This window comes from Heteronotia binoei, chromosome 20 (genome assembly GCF_032191835.1).
Source record: "Heteronotia binoei isolate CCM8104 ecotype False Entrance Well chromosome 20, APGP_CSIRO_Hbin_v1, whole genome shotgun sequence".
In the NCBI taxonomy this organism is placed as follows: domain Eukaryota; kingdom Metazoa; phylum Chordata; class Lepidosauria; order Squamata; family Gekkonidae; genus Heteronotia; species Heteronotia binoei.
In genome coordinates, this window is record NC_083242.1 from 579,093 (window position 1) to 596,589 (window position 17,497).

Genomic DNA, 17,497 nt, shown 5'->3' on the forward strand with positions numbered 1-17,497 from the left:
CCATCAGGAGGTTCATCAGTGGGGCGAGGACACTTGAAGCCCTCCCACTGTTGCCCCCCCTCCCCCCGCAAGCACCAAGATGGTTGCAGTTGACAAAGGAACAGAGGAGGAGACTGGATTTATTTATCCCCCACCCTTCGCTACCTGGAGGAGTCTCAGAGGGGCTTCCAATCTTCTTTCCCTTCTCCTCCCCACAACAGACACTCTGTGAGGGAGGTAGGGCTAAGACAGCTCTTTTGGGAACTGCTCTTGAGAGAACTTGTGACTGACCCAAGCCCACCCAGCTGTATGCATGTGGAGGAGGAGTGGGAAATCAAACCCAGTTCTCCCAGATAAGAGTCGTGGGCCACTGGAGGAGGCTGTGTGACTTCTGCTCTAAAAAAGCCCATGCCAAGAAGGGCAGAGGAACCGTTTCCCCACCATGCTGGTGCACACTTGCCTTCCCAGGAGGCAGCAGCATCCCAGCCTCCCCTTTCTCCACAGAGCACAGCAGCCTCTGCCCCCCCCCCCCGCTTCATCCAGTCCTGGTCCCCCCCCCCCCGGCAACCCCTCCCCCCCCAGAGCTCTGGCCAAAAAGCACCACCAGCACCTGACTGGACCCACTTCGGAATTTTAATCTGTACATGGAAATATACACAAAACAGCAATGAGCAGCGGTGGGGGCACCCCAGCCCCGTGTTGGGAGAATGCCAGGGTGGTTCATGTGTGGCAGAGCCCGACGGTGCCCAGGCACACAGAGAAGAAAGCCAAGCCTGTTGTCACGGGGGCTGTGGGTCGATCTGGGGGCACCTCCTCACCCAGGAGACATGGAGAGAAGAGAGAAGTGCAGGGGCGCCTGCCCCCTGGGAAAGCATGAGAGGACCCATCGCCCTCCAGGGACATGCAGACAGCCCCAGCAAGACAGGAGAGGTTCTCCTGTGAAGGCCAACTGAGCCACGCGGCCCAGAAATGACCCAAGCAAAGCAACTGGCTAGGAGCGGGAAGGGGGAGCAACTGCAGCAGCCCCTCCCCTGCTCTCAGGCTGCTCTGGGCTCCTCTTTGGGGTTAGAGGAGGCTTTGTGTCCACCTGCTTCATCCCCCCCCCCCATCAACTATGTTCTCCCAGGAGGGCACTTGCCAAGACTAGAAACCACCCCAAACCTCCAGCCTTCATGACATGCAGCACAAGGGGGGAGGGGGATGCACAAAAGGAGAAGGCGGCTCTCTCCAGACCCCCAAACAGGGAGCCCAAACAGCCCCCTGCGGAGACCTCCTGCCGGAGCCAAGCTGCAGAGAGAGGCCTAGACCTGGGTGAGGGGCAGGAACTTCTGATAGTAGCTCTTGGTGACGTCGATCATCAGCTCCTGGGTGCACTCGGGGAGTTCTCCGGAGAAGAGCCCTGCGGCAAAAACAGAGCGTGAGCAGCAGATCTGACCCCACCCCAGCCCCACCTCTTTCTCCTCCCACCCAAACCTCTCACCTGGGCAGCCGGAGAAGACCGTAAAAGGTGGGACCACGGTTTCCGGGGGCAAGACGGTGTTGTCAAGAATCCGGCAACAATCTTTCAGGACACACCGGCGGCCCTAGGGGGACACCCCGTGGTCAGCTTGCTTGAAACACGATCCCCACACCCCGCTTCTCCCCTGCACCCCACAGCTCCTGTGCCGCTCAGCTGAATCCTCTCTTAGCAAAGTGAAGCAGCAGGTGGAGGAAAGGACTTGCTTTACTCTGTTCTGGTTAGACCTCATCTAGAGTCTGGTGTTCAGTTTGGGGCACCACATTTTAAGAAGGATCTAGACAAGCTGGAATGGGTCCCAGAGTAGGGCAACAAAGATGGTGAAGGGTGTGGAGACCGAGTCCTATGAGGAAAGGTTGAAGGAGCTGGGCATGTTTAGCCTGGAGAGGAAGTGGCTGAGAGGTGATACGATCACCATCTTCAAGTCCTTGAAGGCCTGTCATCTTCTAAAGGATCATGTGGAATTGTTTTCTTTGGCCCCAGAAGGTAGGACCAGCACCAACAGGTTGAAATTAAATCAAAAGAGTTTTTGGCTAAACATTAGGAAGAACTTCCTGACCGTTAGAACTGTTCCTCAGTGGAACAGGCTTCCTCAGGAGGTGGTGGGCTCTCCTTTGTAAGTTTTCAAACAGAGGCTAGGTGGCCATCTGACAGCAATGCTGACCCTGTGAATTTAGGGGAAGGTAATTGTCAATTTGCTGCATTGTGCAGGGGTTGGACTAGATGACCCTGGAGGTCCCTTCCACTCTTATGATTCTATGACTCCACCTCTGGGTGGGCAGTTCTGCTGCTCCCACCCCCTTGTTTTGGTCTCTGCCTTGCCTCTCCTCAAAAGGGTGGCTGTGAGAATAAAAATGGAGGAGAGCAGAACAAGGGAAATCGCTCTGGGTCTCTACTTGGGGGAAAGCCCCGGTAGAAATGAAGCAAATTAAATAGAAGGTGTCACAAAGTGAGCTCAGATACCTCCCCGCACCAGAGGGTCAGTGGCCCTTGGCGTCCTTGAAGGCGATCCAGCAGAGGGGGTACTCACAATGACACAGTTCTTGCCTATGTGGACGTAGGAGCCAATCTGGGCCGCGTTGACAACGCAGTCCTCCTCGATGAAGACGTGGTCCCCAATGTGCAGAGGGAAGAAAGCGACTCTGCAAGAGGAAGGGAGGGAAAGAGGGTACAGCTCTGCAGATCTGAGTCAGCTGTGTACCCAACTCATCACTGCAGGGATGGGGGTGGGGCACCGTGAAGTTGTCCGTGATCACTTGCGGATCCAAAGTGAGCTAGTAGCCCGAGCCCTGCCAAAGGATCCCAGCTAATCCACTCTGCCCCTCCAGGGTGTTTGGATCCGGCCCACACATTCAGACCCAGCAGCAGAACTCTGGGCAGAGAGGAATGTTTTAAGAAGTTTTACATGCCTCATAATTGTCTTTAAATTATCAGCCTATGTCCGTTAGACAAATTTTTGAATTACTGTGCTCCTGCCATGGGTAAGAGAATAAAACTAGTGGTCACTTTGCACTTTTAAAAAGGTGGAGATGATAAATTATCATTTCTTAAATTGTGCCACTATGCAACCCTGAATCTCTTGTAGCTGTAAGCTACACTGCTATGACATCACAGGCTCATCAATACTGTAACTGCAAGAGGAAGCATTTGGAAGAGGATATAGGTTTGCTGAGAAACCTGAGGACGGTTTGGGGGGGGGGGGGTGAGTCAGGCTACCAGGCAAGGGAAGGGGACTTTTGAAGCTGAAAGTCAAGCCCTGTAGGACTGATTGTCCTGGGTCTCTGCCTCCTGATTCACAAGAGGGTAATGAATTTGACTGTCAGTCTTTTAAGATCCGCACTGGAAGCTCAGTGCTGGAATTCATCAAACAGGGTTGTTTTAAGGCGTCTGGTTGTCACATGCAAGAATGTGGGCCATGGGTAGGTACCATAGATCAGGGGCAGAGCCTCTGCTCAGTATGCAGATGGTCCCAGGTTCAATTCCCAGCGTCTCCAGCTAAAAGAACCAGGCAGTGGGAGATGTGAATGTCCTCACCCCTAGAGTGCTGCTGATAGTCCGAGAGGCAATGTGGACCTTGTCGGACCCAAATGTCAGTTTCAGTAGAAGACGGCTTCTTCATATGTGGAGTGAGGGGCTGGTAGGATGGAGCCCCGGAAGGGCCATGCAAACCCCCACAGAAGCCTCTGTGCAAGCAGCTCCTTACCCCTTGCTGAACTTTTTGAAGGGGGGCCGGATGACGCTGCGGCTCTTGACGACACAGTGGCGCCCCACCCGCACGTTCGCCAGGTCCCCGCGGATGATGCAATCGTTCATGACAATGGTCTGTCAGGAAACACAGAGAAAGAGACTCTCCAGCCATGTCACAAAGCGGCAAAGCCCCTGGGCCTAAGCTTGCCAGCCACCCGCTGAGACCTGGAGACCACCAGACCATAGAGGTCGCTTCCCCTGAAGGAAAGAGCTGCTCCAGAGGGTGGGCTCTGCGGTGAGCCCCTTGCTCTTTTCCTGGTCCCCCCCCCCCCATGAAAAAGCAACTGGTGTTCTCCAGCCGGGAGTTGGCAACCTTCCATCCCCCATACCTTCCCGTTGAGGACGATATTCTGGCTGCCGCAGAGGACAGACTGCCTGCTGACCTTGTTCCCGGATGCCTGCAGGGGGGGGGGCAGAGAGAAGGGGGGGTTAGTCAGTGGGGAGAGGGAGGATGCCCCAGCCCTGCCCCCCCCCACAAGGAGAGAGCCCCCCACCATGGGGCTGGAGGAGGGAGGGGAGGGGGGATGCCCCAGCTCTGCCCCCCCCAGGAGAGAGACCCCCCCCCAGGGCTGGAGGGGGGAGGGGAGGGGGATGCCCCAGCTCTGCCCCCCCAGGAGAGAGACCCCCCCCAGGGCTGGAGGGGGGAGGGGAGGAAAGGGGAGGGGGTGCCCCAGCTCTGCCCCCCCCCAAGGAGAGAGACCCCCCCCAGGGCCGGAGGGGGGAGGGGAGGAAAGGGGAGGGGGTGCCCCAGCCCTGCCCCCCCAGGAGAGAGACCCCCACCCCGGGGCTGGAGGGGGGAGGGGAGGAAAGGGGAGGGGGTGCCCCAGCCCTGCCCCCCCAAGGGGAGAGACCCCCACCCCGGGGCTGGAGGGGGGAGGGGAGGAAAGGGGAGGGGGTGCCCCAGCCCTGCCCCCCCAGGAGAGAGACCCCCACCCCGGGGCTGGAGGGGGAGGCGCACCGTCTCGATGTACTCGGACTTGTTGTAGAGCAACTCGGTCAGCTCCATCGCGCCCCAAGAGCAGGAGGAGGAGGAGGCTCCGCCCGGTGCAGCCCCGCAGGAGGACTCACACTCCCGCTTCCGGTTTCCAGGGGCCACTCTAGCCCCGCTCTATGGTGCCTTTGTTCCGCACGCTTCCTCCGGCGGCCGGAAGTGGCTGCGTGAAGCCCGCGGGGCTTTCGCACGTGTGCGTAGAAGGGCCGGGCCTTCTTGCGGCTTCCTGATTGGCGCGCAGGGGCGGAGGGGGCGTGGCCGGCGGCGGCGGGAAGTTGGAGCGGGCATGGCTGCCCTGAGCGCGCGCGACAAGGAGAAGGTGGGAGCCCTTCACACGCTCTGCACGGCCCTTGCCATTGGGACATCCCTGCGCCGAGAAAGGCAGCGCCGCAGGGAGGGAGAGGGCTGCTTTCTAGTGGCGGGGAGTCCCCCTGCAGCTGCTCCTGCCCCCTCGTGCCCTCCTTGCACGCGTGAACGGCTCCCTGGGAGGCACAAAGCTCTTTATCCACCTTTTCTCCAAGGAGGTCCGGGTTGCATTTGAGGTGGCTTGAGAACTCCCATTTCAGAAGACAGGGGAGCCAATCTGGTGTAGCGTTTAAGTGCACGGACTCTTATCTGGGAGAACCGGGTTTGATTCCCCCCTCCTCCACTTGCAGCTGCTGGAATGGCCTTGGGTCAGCCAGAGCTCTCTTATCTGGCAGAACCGGGTTGGATTCCCCACTCCTCCACTTGCAGCTGCTGGAATGGTCTTGGGTCAGCCAGAGCTCTCTTATCTGGGAGAACCGGGTTGGATTCCCCACTCCTCCACTTGCAGCTGCTGGAATGGCCTTGGGTCAGCCAGAGCTCTCTTATCTGGGAGAACCGGGTTTGATTCCCCACTCCTCCACTTGCACCTGCTGGAATGGCCTTGGGTCAGCCATAGCTCTCTTATCTGGGAGAACCGGGTTTGATTCCCCACTCCTCCACTTGCAGCTGCTGGAATGGTCTTGGGTCAGCCAGAGCTCTCTTATCTGGGAGAACCGGGTTTGATTCCCCACTCCTCCACTTGCACCTGCTGGAATGGCCTTGGGTCAGCCAGAGCTCTCTTATCTGGGAGAACCAGGTTTGATTCCCCACTCCTCCACTTGCAGCTGCTGGAATGGTCTTGGGTCAGCCAGAGCTCTCTTATCTGGGAGAACCGGGTTGGATTCCCCACTCCTCCACTTGCAGCTGCTGGAATGGCCTTGGGTCAGCCAGAGCTCTCTTATCTGGAAGAACCGGGTTTGATTCCCCCCTCCTCCACTTGCAGCTGCTGGAATGGCCTTGGGTCAGCCAGAGCTCTCTTATCTGGGAGAACCGGGTTTGATTCCCCACTCCTCCACTTGCAGCTGCTGGAATGGCCTTGGGTCAGCCAGAGCTCTCTTATCTGGGAGAACCGGGTTTGATTTCCCCCTCCTCCACTTGCAGCTGCTGGAATGGCCTTGGGTCAGCCAGAGCTCTCTTATCTGGGAGAACCGGGTTGGATTCCCCACTCATCCGCTTGCACCTGCTGGAATGGCCTTGGGTCAGCCATAGCTCTCTTATCTGGGAGAACCGGGTTTGATTCCCCACTTCTCCACTTCCACCTGCTGGAATAACCTTGTGTCAGCCATAGCTCTGGCAGAGGTTGTCCTTGAGAGCCCTCTCAGCCCCACCCACCTTACAGGGTGTCTGTTGAGGGGAAAGAAGATATAGGAAATTGTAGGCTGCTCTGAGACTCTGTCCTTGAAAGGACAGCTTCTGGGAGAGCTCTCTCAGCCCCACCCACATCACAGGGTGTGTGTTGAGGGGAAAGAAGATAAAGAAGATTGTAGGCCACTCTGAGACTCTGTCCTTGAAAGGGCAGGTGCTGGGAGATCCTTCTCAGCCCCACCCACCTCACAGGGTGTCTGTTGAGGGGAAAGAAGATATAGGAGATTGTAGGCTGCTCTGTCCTTGAAAGGGCAGCTTCTGGGAGAGCTCTCTCAGCCCCACCCACCTCACAGGGTGTCTGTTGAGGGGAAAGAAGATAAAGGAGATTGTAGGCCACTCTGAGACTCTGTCCTTGAAAGGGCAGGTGCTGGCAGAGCCTTCTCAGCCCCACCCACCTTACAGGGTGTCTTCTGTGGGGGGAGAAGATAAGGGAGATTGTAAGCTGCTCTGAGACTGATTCAGAGAGAAGGGCGGGGTGTAAATCTGCAGTCTCACAATAAACCTCTGGCATGATCACTAACAACAGCCTTGCGATGCCTGTGTCTTGCAGCTGAAGGAGAAGTTGGCCGTACTGGAGAGACAGTACAGGAAGACGTTCAAGAGGCTGCAGGTGGGTCAGGACAGCCCCTCTCTCTCCAGGGCCCGGCTGTCTGGTCTCTCCAGGTGTGGGAGAGGAACAAGTTTATGGCATCCTTATGCTTAATGAGCCAAGCAGCGCAGCAAATGCCCCAAAACCATGGGAAAGGCTAATCCTCTGCCTTACTCTCCGCAGCGTGCTGAAAGAGCCGAGAAGGTCAAGAGTTACGTCAAGAAAACAGTTGCGGAGCAAAACAGCTTGCTTCTGCAAGCAGCGGCTGAGGAGGGCCCTGCAGGTAACCAGTGAGACATGCCAGTCGGGAGGCCCAGATCTCTCTGCTTAGTGAGCAAGCCGCCCACCGCCCACACATGTTCTTGAAGCCTCCCACATTTCCCCACAGCACAGCCCTGCTTGAGCACCTTCAGGCCCAAAAGGGAGGGGAAAACCTCTCTTTCTCCCTCCCTCCCTTCCTCCCCCCCTCTCTGTGAAATTGCCCCCCTCGCACTCTGCCCAGGGCAGCACTGACAGAGTCCTTTTGCTTTGCTGAGGCTCCTTGGCCAAAAGGGTGTCCCTTCAGGAACTGAAGCTCTTCTTTCCCTTTTCTGTTCTGTTCTTCTAGAATGTTGCCGTTGCCAACTTGTTGGTCAAAACATGCCTAATTGAGCCCTCTGGGCTGGGAGGGAGGGGCCTACTCAGGAGCTGCCTTTTGTTCCGCAGATTCCACCAGGCAGGGGGCTCCGGAAGGCTCCAAGAGCATCCCAGCTGGCTCTTGTCCCAAGAGGAGCGCTGTCAAAACTCCCTCCGTCACCTTCAGTCTTGAGCCGGAGGTGTTTAGTCGAGAAAGCGACTTGCCTGTGAACTCAGGCTCAGAATGTACCGAGAGGGAGCATGAAGGGATTCTGGGTGGCACCATGCAGCCAATTCCTGGGAAAAACCGGAGCCGCCTATCCAGAAGCAGAAGGAGGGGACGGGAAAGTGTGGCTTCGGAGGAGAGCAGAGACGTTGCACGTGATGGAGAGGAGCTGGGGCACAAAGGAGCTGGCTGGGAGGGCTCTCAGTCCCCCGTGTTCACGAGACGTGGCAGCGGTTTGGAGCTTGACCCAAGCATCCCAAGGACACCTTCAGCTGGAGCACAAGGAAGCAGCGCTGCGACACCACAGCTGGAAGATGTACAGGGACCGCTTGGGGGAAACGTCATTCCCGGAGGCCTCAGTCCACTCCCCGGCTACCTCTTGGAGGAGAGTTGGGGTCCGTCCCTGGAGCACCCGTGGAAGGAGGGCACCTTTGCCCTCCCTGAAGTTTCAGCAGTCGAGGACACGGGCTGGCTTGCTGACGTTCAGCATCTCTCAAAAGAAAAAGAGGGAGGCAGGGAGGATGAAGCCGATGTGGGCAGAACTGCTCCCCAGGAGAGTGGGGGTGGAGCTGCCCCCCCACGGGGAGAGTCACAGAGCTCCAGACACTGCAAGGGTGACTCTCCTGCTGCCCAGCCTGCGAAGGCAAATTCAGGGGGTGGGGCAGAGGCGGCCTCTCCCCTCTTCGAGGGGGTTTCTCCAGCCGCCCCCACCCGCAGCCTGCTGGACTCCTGCACGGTCGTGGAGGGGCTCCTCTTCCCGGTGGAGTATTACGTGAGGACCACGCGGAGGATGGCCAGTCGCCAGCGGGAGCTGAACCTGGCAGCCGTCATTCAGAGCCAGCTGGGCACGAGGAGGCGGAGCCAGAGGGCCTCCCCCAAGGACAGAGTGGCGAGTCCCGCCCCCTCCTCCCAAGGGCTGTCGGCGAGCCCTCCTGAAGCCAGCCAGGGGGGTGGGAGTGGGTCTCCTCTGCCCTCAAACGAGGGTCCCGGGGAAGGGATGGCTCCGAGCAGAAGGGGGAGGCGGAAGGGGAGAGGGCGGCCCAGGCGCACAGCTGCAAGCCGTGGAGCACGAGAACCGCTGGCGTCCGTGGGTCTCCCCTCAAGTGGGGCACGTGGCTCTGAGCCTCGAGAGCAGGCTGAGAATCAGAGTGGTGCCAGGGTGGAGCCAGCCCCAGAGGGCACCCCGTCTTTGCATCAAAGTGAGTCCTTGAGCACTTCTCTGGAACGCCAGGCAGGAAGAACGTCCCCAGGTGAGTGGTTCCGAAACTCAGTGGGTTTTTTTGGGGGGGGGGGGGACTTGTGGTTTCCCAGCGCTCCGAAGAGGCGTTTCATGTGGGGGGGTCATGGTGAAATTGTCCTTGAGGGCCACAGTCACACCTTCTGTGGGCTTTGGGGGGACAGGAGGGGCAGGGGCCTTCTGACGGCAAAGGGTGAGGTTGCCTGGCTGGTTCTCTTCAGCTCTCACGGAGCTGTCCCTCCTACAAGGCTTCCTCAGACTCTGAACACCCTTCAGGACGGAGCTTGTTGGGAAACGGGCAGATCTGAGCCTGGGGTGTCCCCCCTGGGAAGGTCTCCTGTGCAAGAGCGTAGGAGAGTCTGTGCGCCACCGTTTGCTTCAGTGGCCCTTGTGGAGTAGACCCTCCCTGTGGATTGGGCCCCGCGTTCATGAGGGCGGGTAGATTTTCCACCATAGATCCCAAAATGTCTCAGGCGTGACCTGCTGCAGAAGTTTGCATTCTGTGGCCTTCTCTGTGTGCAAAGTGCTGGGGCGGCATTTAAAAACACGCCTGGTCGTGCGCCCAGGTTCCCTGGCTGCAGCTGTACGACGAGGGTCCGGAGGTGTGGGTGAGTTCCTCTTCTGTGTTTGCAGGTGGAAGGGGGAGCAGGCCGTGTGGGGCGGGGCCAGGACCTCCTTCTCTCAGCAGTCTTAACTGGCTGCCCACTGACTTGGCCCTCTGCGAATTCCACCTGCCTGCTGATGAGTTTGGCCTCCTCCAGTCAGAAAAAGTCAGAGCTTCCACCGCAAAAGTGCTGGAGATCGCAGGCGCCGGCGAGTCACCCGAGGATCTCCAGGGGGCTGATGATGCTGTCCTTCAGACTGCAGAGGAGAGGCCAGGCGACGTTCTCCTTTCTCCAGAGGATCTGCCCGCAGAGCCCGCGTTGGGCTTGCACACAAGCAAGCTGCTCCTCTCCCCAGCTCATGTCACCTCGGAGGGGGGAAGCCCTCAGCAGGAATCCCAGCTGCCCACCCCGCTTTTCCCCATGGTGGGGGCAACCCCTGCCACTCAGGGCTTTGGTGACTCTCCTCAGCAAGTGCCAGCAACTTCCCCTCCTGAGCCAAGTGCCAGAGCAGTGGGCAAGCCAGCCTGTGGCATGGAGGAGGAGCAGTGCCACCCGAGGACGTTATGCCCGGAGGATGAAGGGGGAGCCCTCCGGAAGCAGGATGAAGCAGCGGTGAGCCTGGGGGCAAGGCAGGAGCTGGTGGCGGAGTCCGAAGAGCCCTGTGGGGCCTCTGCTGACCAGGTAAGAGGAGGCCTGGCCTACTCCCTTGCGTTGCTCTGGGAGAAGGCAGAAATGGGGCTGGCAGAACAATCTCTGGGTTTTGCTGCCAAGTAGACCTAGAGCCCTGCATCCAGCCTAAGGAACTGAAATCTGCACTCACCTCCCTTCTCTCTTTGGGCTGCTTCCAAAGTCTCCGTGCTCCTTCCCTCTCTCTTGGGCCCCCTTTTCACACCCGGGCCTTCTTTGTGTTCATATCCTTGGTCCTTTCTGTTTCCCAGCTCTCTGTGTTCGTGCTTGTTGGGCCACCTCTTCCTGTCTCCAGGCAGTGAGATCCTGCAAGAGAGAACGACCTTTCACTTTCCTCACAAGCACTGCACTGACTCCCAACACCCTGTGGTTTTCCCCTGAGTAGCTATAATGTCCACGGCATCCAGAACCTCTCCTCAGGAGGCTGCTGGAGCTCACACGTGATCGGCAAGAGCGAGCTAGAAGCGGCAGATCTTGTTTTCTACGAGACCCTTGAGACTGATGCAGCCACACTGCTACCCCCGAGCAGGATCTTTTCCCCCCGAGCTCTCCCTCTGCGTCGTTCACAGGGCTGGGTGTCGCTGAGAACAGCTGGCTCTGGGCTTCTTCTCACTGGATCTTGATGTTTTCTTGCAGCAGGACGCAGCAGCAGGAGGCCCGGCACAGGCGCCGGGGGGGCGACAGGGAGAAGGGAATTTGCAGCTGATCTCCAAGCTAAAGGTGGGCAGGACAGAATGGTGTGGAGCTGCCTGCGGGTGGTTCAGGGGCTTAATTCCATGCCACATGGAGAATGCCTCCTGCAAACACTCAACTGTCCGTGTGTCTTGTGGAGGTTCAGGCCTAGCGAGACAATCCCATTCAGACTTCCTTGGAACATCAAAGAGGCAAAATTTGCCACTTGCAGCTTCCAGGAAGGCCGGAATTTGGTGCTCCCCCCCCCATAATAATAATAATAATAATAATGACCAGGTTGTGGGGCCACCCAGCCTCGTTTTTGCCTGTTGGAGTCTTGTCTTACTTGTCTCATCTGAGCCTCGTCTTACTGCTGATGGCCCAGAGTGATGGATGCCCACTGGGGCCAGTAAACTGTGCTGGAACAACTCCCTTCCTCCTTCTGTGTTGTCCAGAATCCCACTGGTTCCTGCCCTGTGGACATGAGCACAGTGTGGTGGGAAGTGGCTGACTTCACGGAGTTGTGCATTGTGACCGCTTGCGAGACTTCTGTTGCCCTCTGGAGGCGTCTGGACTCCGGCTGCTGGGAGACCATCCACACCTGGAGTTTTGCAGAGGTAGACGCCTGGGCTGAGCATCATGCCCCGCCCAGCAGTGGCCTCTTTGCACCTTCCTGGCCCCACCCCCACCCCACCCCACCCTCCTGCAGAGAGCCAGCCCAGTTGGCTGCTGCTGAGCAAGCAGTTCGGCCCCACGCCTGGGCTTCCTCTGGGGCTGTGTTGAGCAGGCTGACCCAGCAGATTAAGCGCCTGTGGGGAGTGGGGGACTTGCAAGGGCCAGAGAAGGGCTGCTTTGGCTGAGCACGAGGTGGGCAGGGGTGGCTTGACCTCTGCGGCCCTCCTCCTCTTCCAGGTCCCGGTCTTCCAACTCATCCCCCTGCCGGGAGCCCACAGCCTGGTCTGCGTGGCCTTGGGAGGCCTGGAGATAGCTGAGCTCAGGTGAGCAGCCCCCAGGGCTGGAGGCCTCGAAGGTGGGAACAAACCTGCTTTTCCCAGCAAGGCCACCGGGATGGAGCTCCTGCAGGAAGGCCTCCCAATCCATCCGGGCCGAGCAGCCACCCCCATGGGCGGGGGGCGGGGAGGGAGCCCTTTGGAGAGCCCGTTTGGGGTAGTGGTGAAGTGCACGGACTCTTATCTGGAAGAACCGGGTTGGATTCCCCACTCCTCCACTTGCACCTGCTGGAATGGCCTTGGGTCAGTCAGAGCTCTCGTAGGAGTTGTCCTTGAAAGGGCAGCTGCTGTGAGAGCTCTCTCAGCTCCACCCACCTCACAGGGTGTCTGTTGTGGGGGAGGAAAGGAAAGGAGATTGTAGGCTGTTCTGAGACTCTGTCCTTGAAAGGGCAGCTGCTGGGAGAGCTCTCTCAGCCCCACCCACCTCACAGGGAGTCTGTTGTGGGGGGAGGTGATAAAGGAGATTGTGAGCCGCTCACAGTCTCAGATTCAGAGAGAAGGGCAGGGTATAAATCTGCAGTCTTCTTCTTTAGAGGGGATGCTTTGAAGAGGGGCATTTCAGTCCCTAAGGAAGGCAGGGGGGAAGGGCAGGCCCAGGGCAGCTCTCAGCCTGCATTTGGGGCTCAGTTGTCCTCCTGCTTTTCAGCCAGGGTGGACCCCAAAGCTCCTTACAGGCCTCTAACGCACATCCGTCCCCAAAGCCACAAAATTCAGCGTAAGCTATTCACAGTGTGGGGGGGGAGGGGGTGTTAGACTCCTTGTTTCCCTCCTTTGCAGGTTTTTGCCCAAGCCTGGCAGAGGGGGGGGGTGTTGGGTGTTGTGGGCTCCCAGGGTCAGACCACCATACCAGGAGAGGAGGGGACTTTTCTTAACCCCCCAGTGGCCCTGAGTTTGGTATGTACGCCTTTAGGGGGCTGCAGCTGTACTGACAAGCTGCCCATTCAGTTCCCCCCACAGGGCCAAAGTCAAACAAACCTGTTCCTTCTTTCCTTCCTTCCTTCCTTCCTTCCAGGCTGCTGTTTCATTCTCCGGAAGAAGGCTGCCTGAAACAGTTGTCTATCAAAGCCGGGAATATCACAGCTGTTCTGGGCCTGAGCGGCCAGAGGCTGGTCACCAGCTGCGATGGAGCGGTGGAAGTCCTTTCCTTCTCTGAGGCAGGAGGGTGAGAAAGGCAGGGGGTGGGGTGGCTTAGCACCCACCAGAGGAGCAGCTGCTGCTTCTGCCCACCTTCATGTACCTGTCGGGGTCCTCCCTTTCTAGGGGCTGCAGGAGGCAGGCCTTGTTTCCTCCAGAGGAGACCGTGTCAGCGTTTGCTGCTGTGGACGGGATGGCTGAGGCTCTGGTGGGCTTGACAGCTGCCAACTGCGTGGTGGTCTGGTAAGCATCGCTTTGGGAGCTCAGCTGGACTTGGGAGGGGGACCTGGCAATCAGAGATGTGGCAGGAGAGCTCCGCTGGGGTGCGGGCAGCCATGCCCTCCTCGCAGACTCTTTGGTGCAGAAGCTGGTGCTTCTGCCCTGCTGCCCACTGAGGGCCCAGGTGCCCTGCCTCACTGCCTCCCTTCCTCCCGCAGGAATCTGAGCTCCGGGCAGCTGCTGTGTCGGATGCCCCTGGGCTACACCTACCCTGCACCCGTGTGCCACCAGGCCTCCTCTGACTCGGTGAGTCCCTTCTGTGCAGCAGGCGACGGGAGGGGTGGGGGCGCCATTGTGGCTCAGGGGCAGAGCATCTGTTTGGCATGGAGAAGGTCCCCGGTCCGTCCCCGCTGGCATCTCCAGCTGAAAGGAGATGGGAAAGACCTCTTAGGCCTCAGCTCTGAGACAGCAGCTGCCCACCCGAGTAGGCAAGACTGACCATGATGAACCGTGGTGGTGGTGCGGGGGGGCTGGTTCAGTCTAAGGCAGCATCCCGTGTTCCCTCTGCAGCCAAGGGCTTGGGGACGGAAGGCAGTTTCTGCACCCCACCCTTTCTGTTCTTTGCCCCAGCCGTGCCCCCTGGCATCAGCCAAGGCTTGAGCTTGGAGGGTCCTCTGGGGGGGGGGCATTTCTGCCCCTCCGGTGCCCCACAGCAGCCTCGGACATCCACGGTCCTGAGGGGCTAAAGCCTCAGCCGCTGGCTTCCTTCCCCCAGGACTTGCCCAAGACCACAGCAGAGCACTGGGGGGGGGGGGGGGGGGACAGGGCATGCAGAAAATGCTGATTTTTTTATTTCAAGGACAGCACCAAACGTTAAAATGCTTGCAGAACCAAAAAGAACTTCAGCGCTGAAGTCTGCTCACTGTTCTCTTCTCCACTCACTGTTCACTGTTCTCTTCCCCATTTCCCCCCAGAATGCCACCTGGTTCTGTTTTAAATGGGCACATAAACAGCCGGACACAAAACTTCCACCAGCTCTCACTCCTGGTCACCCAGGCCTGGGGTTGTAACATCCATCCCACTGAAGAGGGTGTTTCGCACCTGCATGGGATCCTCGTGGGGGGGGGGTGTCTGCCTGGGACTGCATTTCCACAGAGCCTGGAGGACAGCCCCCGCCTGGTGCAGCGGTCCCATCTCTGCTCTCTCCCTTACGATTCAGGGCCTCCTGTTTGTGGTGTTGAGTCACCCGTGTGCCAAGGAGGAGGAGGTGTGCAGTAGCCCTGCTTTCCAGCTGGTTGCGTTCAACCCCAAGACGGCCAGGAGTGTCGAGGTGATGGTCGCATCCCTCCCTTCGGGACTCCAAGGAAGGCAAGTGCAATCCCTGGCGGAGGCCGTAGAACAGAGGGCCGCCCAGAACTCTCTGGCAGAGGGAGGCCTTCCTCCCCCACCCGCCCCGGAGATTCATTTGGGAAAAGTGGGCCTGCAAAAGCTGGCTGCGCTCTGCTCTCACCACTGGGCAGCTTGTTATGGCGAATGCTGCGCCCTCTTCCTGTGGGCATTGTGATCTGCAGTTTCCGGGGCTTTGTTTAGGCGCAAGGCAGAAAGCTGAAGGGCACGTGTTCCTGCCCAAGGAGATAGTAATGGGTTCTGTTACTGAAAGCCCGTGAAACATTTTGGAGAGCTGATGGAAGCTCTTTTCTTCTTGAGGGTGGATCAGAGAAGCCGGCCTTGTACCTGCAGCCTTGAGGGTGTCAGAACGGTTCGGCCTCGAGTGCGGAAAGGCGACTTTTGTCCCAAGACAGGGAGGATCTTCTCCTACACAAGCCCCCACAAAACAAGCAAGAACTCTGCCAGCAGGGCCTTGGCGAAAGGCTTATTCGCTTCAGGGGGGCTTGTGCCGGGAGAACTTCCTGCCGGGGCGGGGGGTGGCAGCCATTGTGACCCAAGGGCCTGGGGACAAAAAGCCTCCACATCCCAGAGCAGTTGAGCTGTGGATCCCAGAGCTGGGAGGCAACATCGGGGGAAGGCCTTGAGCTCGCTGCCCTCCGAGTTGGACCTCCAGGGAAGTGGTTTGGCCACTGCATGAAACAGGATGCCGGACTAGGTGGCCTCACACTGGTCAGGTCCAGCAGGGCTCTTCTGTTCATGTAGTAGAACACTGGTGTCCTAATTGTGGCTCAAGACAGCTTACAGTAATAGTTGAAAACATTTCCACTTTAAAATATTGCCTTCTCTGCAGAAATAGCCTCCAGTTCACTTTTGGCTGTGCTGTTTCCACCAAGCGTTTGGTGCCGTTCCCAAAGCGCTTGCTTTTTGTCTGAGTTACAGTCTGTGTCGTTGCAGTCCTGAGTGTAAAGGCAGAAGACAGGCATAGCCTGAGAGGACCTGTAGTGGCTCAGTCCCTCTTCCAGGGGCAGAATGCAGGCTGCCACTGTTGAGAGGACCAGAGTAAAAGCAAACAAACATGAGAACAGCTTCCCCATCTGCCTTTGTTTTTGCTGCTAGGTACCTGGAGGGGGACGTGCGGGACACCTGTGCTGCAGCCGTGCTGGCCTCCGGAGTCATCGCTGTGTGGGACCTGCCCAGGGGAGAGTGCACGGCTCTGCTGCCCCCCAGTGCCGAGGGGAGCTGGTCTCTCGTCAGGTGGTCACTCACAGACAGGTGTCTGCTGGCTGGCCAGACAGATGGCAGCGTCTGGATCTACGCAGCCAGGCCGGGTTCTGGCCCAGAGCACGAGAGCTCCTGGGCTTGAGCCATTTCCCACCCGGACTTTTCCTCTGCCACAGACTTTGGGGGCGGGGGTTGGTGAAAGCGGCCCCTGCCCCTGCAGGAACTATCTCTTCAGCTCACTGCCGGTTTAGCTGAATGTAGACTGAGCCTGGGGCCTGATCCCCTGGTAGGGCCCACTGGCCTCAGCTCTGCTGTTTGGCTCAAGGTCTGTTTGGTGCCTTCTTCTGGGGAAGACGATTTCCAGGGACTATTAAACTTTGTTCTAAAAGGAAAAGACTTGTTTTGGTTTTTTGAGATGAAACCAGCTATTCTACTGGTGAACCTTTGCCTGCCTGGTGCGAAACTGGGCTTGCTGCTTGCCGAGTCCCCTTGCCTACTGGGGGGGAGGGGGGCTTAGCGGTTGCCTGCTTCTTGCGGGAAAAACCCTTGCGGACTGGGGGGGGGGCAGAGCCTGGGGGAGGACAGGGACCTCAGTGGGGCACAATGCCCCAAGCACCCCTTTCCCCCAGAGGGAGTGGGGCAGGGAGGGGATGAAGGAGAAGCCTAATCCAGCCAAGTTTGAACCCTCAGACTTTACTCCCAAGTTCTGTTGCACCTTTTTTTTTTTAACCCCAGTTCCTGTTCGCTGAAGCACAGATTCTGGGCTCAGCGCTTCTCTTGTGACCTCCCTGAAATGTCAGCACAAAGCTGGGGCTGCCTGGCCAGCTGGGGGAGGGGCCCTGACTTCCTACGCCCCCCTTACTCTCTCCAGCCCCCGGGAGGCCTTCCCCAGACAACGTCCAGCTGCACCCCTTGGCCGATCTATCCACCCACCCGTCCATCATCATCTATCGATCAGGCAGTCCTCTTTCAGCCAGGCTGCAGCATGTGCTTTCTTGGGAGGGGTGGGGCCTCGTGCTTGCCAACCCCTCCCCTGCCACAGGAGGGCAGAGGCGGCCCAGGAGCGGCTGGGGTCTGGAGGTCCCGCCGGGAGGCTGGCATCCCCTTGTGACACGCAGCTGTTCCCTGCAGAGTGCGACGGGCTCCTGGGCATGCGCAGAGCGCAGCCGCGGAGGGGGCGTGGCGCAGTTGAGGCCGCGTTCTGACCGTGGGGGCGTGGCCTGGCATGCAAATCTCCCCTCCGGAGCCCTGCCCCTCGGCCGCCGGCGCCGAGGGCGCGGGGGGTTGTGGGTAGGGAGTGGGCCGAGAGGCGCATGCGCGGGGTCAACATGGCGGCCCGTGTCCTCCTCGCGGCCTCCGTCCGCCGCTGCGCCCCCCGCCCCGCACGACCCCTCCCCGCCGCGGCCGCCCCGCCCCTCCGCCGCCCCCTCCTCCGGCCGCCCCCCCCGCC

At 59.1% G+C, this 17,497-nt stretch overlaps 2 protein-coding genes across 2 annotated transcripts; one reads left to right on the top strand and one right to left on the bottom strand.

The window, feature by feature from the left end:
• Nucleotides 1-590: 590 nt before the first annotated feature.
• Nucleotides 591-4,841, bottom strand: DCTN5 (dynactin subunit 5). The gene is made up of 6 exons (XM_060260793.1): nucleotides 4,701-4,841; nucleotides 4,072-4,140; nucleotides 3,699-3,817; nucleotides 2,526-2,637; nucleotides 1,460-1,562; nucleotides 591-1,378 (listed from the first exon to the last, which is right to left on the bottom strand). Exons 1-6 carry the CDS (start codon nucleotides 4,746-4,748, stop codon nucleotides 1,281-1,283), a joined length of 549 nt encoding a protein of 182 aa, XP_060116776.1. The 5' UTR covers nucleotides 4,749-4,841; the 3' UTR covers nucleotides 591-1,280.
• A 138-nt stretch (nucleotides 4,842-4,979) lies between these two features.
• Nucleotides 4,980-16,441, top strand: PALB2 (partner and localizer of BRCA2). The gene is made up of 13 exons (XM_060260992.1): nucleotides 4,980-5,052; nucleotides 6,994-7,053; nucleotides 7,216-7,315; nucleotides 7,738-9,123; nucleotides 9,744-10,396; nucleotides 11,039-11,122; nucleotides 11,530-11,691; nucleotides 11,987-12,072; nucleotides 13,097-13,246; nucleotides 13,345-13,461; nucleotides 13,656-13,743; nucleotides 14,657-14,805; nucleotides 15,943-16,441. Exons 1-13 carry the CDS (start codon nucleotides 5,020-5,022, stop codon nucleotides 16,187-16,189), a joined length of 3,315 nt encoding a protein of 1,104 aa, XP_060116975.1. The 5' UTR covers nucleotides 4,980-5,019; the 3' UTR covers nucleotides 16,190-16,441.
• Nucleotides 16,442-17,497: the final 1,056 nt, after the last annotated feature.

Excerpts from the sequence above, each read along its gene's own strand:
- DCTN5 (XM_060260793.1), bottom strand. The coding sequence starts at position 4,748 with ATGGAGCTGACCGAGTTGCTCTACAACAAGTCCGAGTACATCGAGACG. Across the intron at positions 3,818-4,071 it reads ATATCGTCCTCAACGGGAAG|ACCATTGTCATGAACGATTG; the intron begins GTATGGGGGATG and ends GTTTCCTGACAG. Across the intron at positions 1,563-2,525 it reads TAGGCAAGAACTGTGTCATT|GGCCGCCGGTGTGTCCTGAA; the intron begins GTGAGTACCCCC and ends GTGTCCCCCTAG.
- PALB2 (XM_060260992.1), top strand. The coding sequence starts at position 5,020 with ATGGCTGCCCTGAGCGCGCGCGACAAGGAGAAG. Across the intron at positions 11,123-11,529 it reads AGCTGATCTCCAAGCTAAAG|AATCCCACTGGTTCCTGCCC; the intron begins GTGGGCAGGACA and ends TGTGTTGTCCAG. Across the intron at positions 13,462-13,655 it reads GCCAACTGCGTGGTGGTCTG|GAATCTGAGCTCCGGGCAGC; the intron begins GTAAGCATCGCT and ends TTCCTCCCGCAG.